The sequence below is a fragment of the Anser brachyrhynchus genome (genome assembly GCF_964034855.1).
Source record: "Anser brachyrhynchus genome assembly, chromosome: 2".
Taxonomy (NCBI): Eukaryota; Metazoa; Chordata; class Aves; order Anseriformes; family Anatidae; genus Anser; species Anser brachyrhynchus.
In genome coordinates, this window is record NC_137695.1 from 100,229,135 (window position 1) to 100,236,538 (window position 7,404).

The 7,404-nt window shown below is 40.0% G+C and overlaps 1 protein-coding gene across 2 annotated transcripts; it reads right to left on the minus strand.

The window, feature by feature from the left end:
• Window positions 1–1,741: 1,741 nt before the first annotated feature.
• TIMM21 (translocase of inner mitochondrial membrane 21) lies at window positions 1,742–7,365 on the minus strand. 2 transcript variants are annotated; one of them, XM_080580586.1, is made up of 7 exons: window positions 6,860–7,360; window positions 5,802–5,864; window positions 5,613–5,710; window positions 4,266–4,339; window positions 2,327–2,432; window positions 2,131–2,226; window positions 1,742–2,032 (listed from the first exon to the last, which is right to left on the minus strand). In XM_080580586.1, the coding sequence occupies exons 1-6, from the start codon at window positions 7,110–7,112 to the stop codon at window positions 2,134–2,136; spliced, it is 687 nt and encodes a 228-aa protein (XP_080436712.1). In that variant the 5' UTR covers window positions 7,113–7,360; the 3' UTR covers window positions 1,742–2,032; window positions 2,131–2,133. The 2 variants fall into 2 exon arrangements, with proteins under 2 accessions (XP_080436712.1, XP_080436711.1); XM_080580585.1 differs by having other exon boundaries at window positions 1,742–2,226; window positions 6,860–7,365.
• Window positions 7,366–7,404: the final 39 nt, after the last annotated feature.

Consider the following 7,404-nt stretch of genomic DNA (forward strand, 5'->3'; position numbering starts at 1 on the left):
AGGGGCAAAAACAACATCAAGTTTTCTAGCCTAAACTGTGTATTTTGATATAGTCTTGTTTCATAAAAGTTGAAAAATGAGTACATTTTTATCAAGGTGTAGCACAGGCTTACGGCTAGTAAGCTTAATATTAAGTTATACAATTATATAGCTTGCAGTATTTCTGATATGCTCTTAACTGCTCTGTCTTGTATTTATGACAAAACTCTTGCACAAGTAGTTTTCAGTAACTGCCATGTGTGACACATGTTTACAGCAACTGGACTTAAACGTGGCATGCAATGCTATCAGTCACTACTGCAGCAGTATGCAATGAAACAGAGGGCTTCTGATTTTTTTTTCTTTGTACTTGGTTATCGGTTTTGGTAAAGTGCAATGCTAAGAATTAGGAAGAGTCATAAGCAACACTAGAATGTATTAATAACTATTACTTTCACAAAAATAACATGAAGGGGGCAATAGTTGCTTTCATTGTTTAAAGAAACCTTTCCAGATTGACATTAATGATGTCAATAACTGCGGGTGAAAATTAAAAGTTCATTGGAGTTACTTCTTAACAAGTACCAGAATGGTTTCTCATACTTTCAGTAGGGAACCACAGTGACTTCTGTAGCTTTTGACTATGAGTAAAAGACTTTTTGGTTTTGACAATTATCCATTAATAGATAAAAAATCAGACAACTTTATCACTCTGCTGAAACTGACAGATATGGAATCACTTTGATCAGTCTGAACAGATGTTAGTTTTGTAAAATTCCCTTTGGCTGGCACAGCAGAAGTCAGTTATATTCTGTACAATGTAGAAACTCCAAAATACCTTGCACTTTATCATAGATTGACATTGGTAGCTGCTTTGCAATAACATGTGCTTTTCTTCTCTACCACACTCAGAGAGTTGGAATAAATTGGGGATTCCTTTTCATTGAATACTTTCAAACAATATGAGGATTTGACTGAAGCTAAAGTTGCAACGCTTAATATAAAGTAAAACTATCCAGGTCTAAAAAAGTATTATGTGTAGTTATTAGGGCTATGCAGATGAGATTACTGGAAACTGAATGGGAGGGCAGTAAAGTATTACTAAATGTCTCTCTATGGTATTTGTATGAGGGAATACTGTCTGAACTTTAGAACAACCCAAATGTGCCACTGAATGAAGCTAAACATCAGTGTATATTAATTTAGGGATAAACAACTAGTGAACTGAAAAGCTTGTATTATATACAGATAACCACAGAAAAATGCATTAGTTGGTGTTTAAGAAAATGGTTAAATGTAAGACACTAAAGCTTGAAAGTTTTCAGATGGTGCCGTGTGACAGACACAACTGAGGCTCATTAATACATAGAATTATGCTTAATAACTGCCATGTGGCACTAATGAAGAAACCCAAGAGATAAATTTGGTCATGAGTTGAGCTTTTGATTTTGGGTAAAATTATATGAATCTAATTCCTGGAAGATGTAGATTAGTTATGTTAATGAAAAAAGTGTTGGCAGTGTGGAGCACCTCTTGTCATTACTCAGTGGAGCAGGGTGGCAGACCTTGAAAGGAGCAGACAGTACAGGTGCTGATAACTTATTTAAAAGATACCAATATTGGAGTCTTTATGTTTAGTCATTTGTCATGGGTGTGGGTCTCCAAAATTCATATTCTTAGATGCATTTGGACTAGATCTCCTTTACACACTAACATAAATTATCTACAAACGCATCCAGAATGAAAACAGTATTTGTCTGCATTTCAAATACCACTTTCTTTATTGCAGTGCTAGTGGGAAATCCAAGCAAAGGAAGACAAGAAACTCTCCACCTAAACCTGAAACCTTGAAAGACTCAGATTTTAGGTGTTAAGAAGAATTATCCAGCATTAAACAGTTTATTATGAGCCATTATTTTCCTATTTCAAAAGTACTTGCCGTAAGTGATGGCTCTACTATTTTTCATTGGCTTCACCACAAATTCTGGATCTGTTGTTATGAGAGACTTTAACGGAGGCCCTGAGAGGTTACTTCCTATATTTAACTCCAAATCTGCAAGATATGATCAAGAACACCAAACAATTCCTGTGTAGACTGCTTACGCCGATATCATTCAACAGTGAGTAAGATGAAGCAGCAACTTTGATCACCGGCTATCTGTTGTCTTCAATGATAATGGTTCTTCTAGGATAGGTGTCAACATCCACAAATATGTAACGGACTTCAGGTTTTCCTCCCTCAGGATTCTGTAATGAGGAAAACACTTTCAGGCTCTGTTTTTTTTTTCTCTTTGGTAGTTTAAATCCAAGATTAGGGTTGTCAGCTATATCAAGCAATTGTACATACCTCTTTGACTTCCACATGGACTGTTCCCCGCTTTCCTGGTTCAGAGCCCTCAATATAGAACTTCAAACGCATATGTTTCAGTCCATCCTTTACGTATTCAACGTGACTAAAAACAGCAAAACAAAACAAAAAAAACAACCCACCCAGACAGGATAGCTAGTTAAACTTCAAATTTCAGCTTCTTATTTAGAGAGGAGCTGCTTAACTACTTTTGTGAGAAAGTGTATTCCAGTGCAGTCCTTATGCTACCATGGGTTCCTTCTTGACTTCTCTTCCCAAGCTTTACTGTGGGCATATAAGGAGTAGTGGAGAGTTAGAAGAGAGAACTAGTTAGCAGCTGATGGTTAACAGTTGACGTGCTTAAATGTTCTCACTGCAGTCCTCCCCTCAAAACTCATGCAAAACATGCAAAGAATGCTTTGTCAACTCAGATACTAGGTTTGTTAATTCACCACAAAATAGTTTACTATATACTTCACATATTCTGGCAATAATTTCATTCTACAGAAGTTGCATAACTTTGACATTCATTTCAGACCTCCAGCCTAAGTGCTGATATTTCAGTTACAGTCAGGTTACAGTCAAATAATAGATAAACAGAAAGGTCAAATCACTTTCCAAGTGACCACCTCCAGAAACTAATGGTCAAACTAGAATTACGCTGCCAGTTTAGGTTTCCTACTGAAATTACTAACTGCTGCACAGTTCCAAGCTTTTTCCATCAATCAAATCCAGATAACACACTGTGAATTAATGATGACTTTGAATATGGTTTAAGGTGACATGGTGGGTTACAAAGGACAAAGATGAATGAAGTCTCATTGCAGTAAATTCACATTCAAGATGGCCATGCACAGAAAAACTGTATTTTTGAGACATTTAAGGTCATCCTTTTATCACAGACTTAAGCTCTACAATCTGATCAAGTTTTCAGCTCAAAAAGTTCTTTAGAATACGAAACTTTCAAATGGAAAGTGGAAATGAAACACTAGGAAAGATGATAGTACAAATTTTCATTGATATTCTTTTCATGTAGCAGCTCCACTTTAAACACTTTTTCACAGTCTAGTGAAAAGATAAATTTTCAGTTCAAAGTAATCCTCCTCCTAAAAATAATCTCAATTTCATCGTTCAAATTTTATAGCTGGGCTTGTGTGTCCCACACTGTATGAAAACTCATTGAATAAATTCAAGTCAAAGAACATAATAAAGACTAAGCCTCTGCTGGGTTATACTGCAGGGAGGATTTGTTTTATAAGAATTAGTTCTGTTGTTTACCTCAACTGGAGAATAACTGATACACTCATAAACGTTTAGGTGAGAACTGTTATGTTAAATATGCAGTAGAAATGTGGCCTCAAGTACCAGAAAGTAATATAAGTAACAGGCAGTCAGTGCTACATGTCAACTCAGGACAATAGACTCACTGCAATGACTACACCTGCTCACCTAGACACAGCCTAACTTTAAATTGGACTTTTAAGAATATAGCTTGCTCAAGTTGGAACCTCTCCTGCTCTTTCTGGCCTGTTAAGAGCTGCTATTTCATAAGAAAAACTCTCTATCGTTTTTCAAAGAGTGATTTTACTCTACTCGAGGACTTCACACTACACTTTGGTCTCACCCCTGCTCCCCAGATGCATGCCTGTGCCTCTGCACTACTCTCTTCAGACTCATCCTCTTTTTTTTGTAGCGAGGTGCTCCATGTTTACCATGCTGGCCATTACTTGTTCTGAGGCACATGGAATTGGCATTTTATATTGCATGTGCACCGTATTTAGTGGTGTGTACCACATAAGACGTACTGCAAACAATTCCTTTCATTTTCACTCAGAATTGACAGGGTATGTCACACAGTTCAGTAATCTAGATCTGACTTTGTGATGTGTCCCAGAATGCCTCTGCTGTGCAAAAACTATTGTCTGTATGGGGCAAACACCTGACAAGCTGTCGTCTTCCTCTTCGCGTTGCCTCCCCGTAACCTTTAATGGGTTCACCAAAGACACCAATTATCTACAAGAGAAAAGAGGTTCGAGTTGTCAGAAGGTATCACATTCAAACAGATATTCTAGCATCAGCTCTTGTCCCTTCTGTGAATGCATCTTCTTTCAATTATTTCAACAAATTGTCTCTTGTGCGTCTGATACGTCAAGAAGAATGCAATAGTTTATGAAAGAAAACACCACAGGAAAAATTACTCTATTTCAGTGTTTTTCCTTTACAATCACATGCAAAATGCCTACAATAAATCCCAGTAATATGTTCCATTTGTACCATCCTCTGGCATTAAGACATTTTAATCTCTTTTCTTACTGTGTATTTTATACTTTACTGACATTTTGTATAAAAAGGGGAAAAAAGCATATTTGCTCATGTCTTTTCCAAGAGACTATCTGACTGAAGCTTAATCTTAAAATGCAAATAACTGCCCTTCACCTTATCTAAGAAACACCGTTTATGAAATTCAAGCATTTTTTTCTTCAGATCTATAAAGACAGACCAAATTAACCTAGTTTTAAAATTACTTTAAAGTTGCTTAGAAAGGAAGGGTACTTTCATGGTGTAACTACTGGAGAGGAGTTTTAATTCTACAAACTTTTTCTAAAGCAATCTTAATTTCTTTCCTAGTAAGAACTTGTCACTTCAGGCATCTCAGCGGCACCTGTGGTAATTTTTCAAAGCTATTCCCCACCTTTCTTGTTTTGTTTGAAGCACTGACTTTTGTAGTCTAGTTTTGGACTGACTTTTGTTTATATTTAGCTATCTTATGAGACTGACCGTATGACTGTCCCCTTTCTCCTTTCCTATTAGCCACAGTAATGTTAGCCCTGTTTCAAATGAAGAGTTTGAATTCCTTGATATTTATGCAGTGTTTCACATGACAGAACCCTACCGAAGCTGCAGCAGAATAACTGTGTTGAGGAAAGTCAGCAACACAGATCCATAAATCTTAATTGAGACCAGTTGCCTCTCTGATCTGCAGAACACTGCAAGTGCCTACAGATACACATGCTTTGAAGTGGCAGACACTGTAGGGCTGTGCTACACTCTCTTGTCTTTTAGCACGCTAATTCATTCAGATTCAGAGCTTGCATTAATCTAGAACAGGTTCAGATTTAGAGCTGACCCAGCTCTGTCCAGCTAGAAGCATAGGCAGATCTTGCTGGTTTTTGAACATCCGTGTGGATGTTCCTGTAGGTTTGCTTGTGAGAAGCAAACTTTTGACTTGAAGAGAGGCCATAATTAATGAGAAACATAAACTTACGACTAATGTTCAAAAACCAACCTCAGGATGAGATCTGCATTTCTCCAAGGCATCTCCATAGATCTTACTCGGACTAGAAGAAGAGAATAACTCTTTAAAGATCACATAGAACAAACCACCTGTAATAGAAACAAGAAAAAATGGAATGAGAATTAATCTGGAATTAGTGAAAAATATCTTCTGATAAAGAATAGTAATTTAAAAAATAACCTGTAACACCAATTCCAACAAGCACCACAATAAAATAGGTAAAGTCTCTTCCAGCTTCTTTCACTGAAATAAGACATAAAACAATGTGAGAGTTAGATCATTGGGAAGTAAAACTTGCATACCTTTATGCTCTTCTATTAGTTCAAACTACTCAGGTAACATTTTGTCAGAAGAAAAAAATCCCAACCACAGCTTCTATAATGCCTCATACTAAGAGATCGTGGAATGTCCTGATGTTATCAAAGACAGGTTTATATTTCTATACTATGTATTCTTATTTTCTTGCAGTCAAATGAACAATAAAAAGGAGGGATATTAGACCAAAATATGTACTTATTGAAACTGTCAACTGCAATTTATAATGTAACTTGATTTAATGCACCAGTAAATGGGTCAGTATAAACTGTGAAAAAAGTAACGAGATTCACAAAGTACTCTTCGAGAAGGAGGAAGAAACTACTCATTTGTTTAAGTGATAAAGTACGCCTTGCAGCAAAGCGCAAATTACTGAGGAAACATTAAAAACCATTTTTTTCCTGAAACATTATCATCAGCTGAAGATGCTTTCCACAAACTTTTTCAATCTGGAATTTCCGAGACAGGGCAGGAGTCACCTTTCACTGAAATGAATGAAAAGAACCAAAGTGCCGGGCCCTCTGTAAAGAAACCAGCAGCAGATACAGCGCTTTGGCAAAGTGCTGGAAGTAGACTTGGCTTAACAGCATCAAAACAGGCTGTGTGCAAAAGGTTTTCCTTTTAAAAAGGGGAATTACTAGAACTTACTGCTTGTGTGGATTTGACTTATACACTCAGTCAACAAGCTGTTTGGAAGGAGCCACAGAATTTCAGTTCTGCTTCAGCAGTGCCTACACCGAAGTGTATGCAACCAACACGATGGAAAAGGAGTCTGTCGGTTTTCTGAGAGTTGTGTTTTTTTCAGTTTCCGAGCTGTGGGCGTGTATGGGGGCTGTACAACCAAAGGGGCAGCGGCAATGCTCCCTGCGCCTGCCTCTGGAAGCGCTGCGGGGCACCCCCTCACCTCTGAGCACAGCTCTTACCTTTCCGAGCCGCCGACAGCAGAGCCTCATCCTTCTGATCCCTTCGCACCGACACATGCTTGCTGTCACGGCCAGACTTTTCAGCTCCCAGCCCCCCCGCCTGCGTCCATACACTCGCCTGGGCACCCCGGAGCAGCGCACAGGGGCTGAGGGGGGGCTGCCGCCGCCATCTCAGGCACGGCGCCGGCGGCCACCTCCCCAGGGGGGCCCGCAGCTGCCCGCCGCCCCGCACCAGGGCGGTGGGGAGCAGCATGCCGAGGCACCCCGGGCGGCTTCACGCTGCTCCCCCCGAGGCCTGGCGGAGGAGCCGAGGGAAAACTTTCTCCCCGGGGGCTGCTCCGCGGCGGGCGAAGACCCTTCAGAGGCGGCTGAGGGCGGGCGCCAGCCCTTCAGGAGCCCCCGGTGCCCTCCCAGCTGCGCCCCGCCATAGCCGCTGCGGAAATCTTTCAGCGGGTTGCGAGAGGAGGAGGCGGTGGCGGCGGCGGGCCCTGGGAGCGGTAGTTTGAGCGAGCTCCCTCCTGCGCCCGCTGCTGGACGTGGCGCCG

Coding starts and splice junctions, on each gene's coding strand:
- TIMM21 (XM_080580585.1), bottom strand. CDS start 7,112: ATGCTGCTCCCCACCGCCCTGGTGCGGGGCGGCGGGCAGCTGCGGGCC. Junction 4,340..5,612: donor AATGCAGATCTCATCCTGAG/GTTGGTTTTTGA, acceptor TTTCTCTTGTAG/ATAATTGGTGTCTTTGGTGA. Junction 2,227..2,326: donor TCCATGTGGAAGTCAAAGAG/GTATGTACAATT, acceptor TCCTCATTACAG/AATCCTGAGGGAGGAAAACC.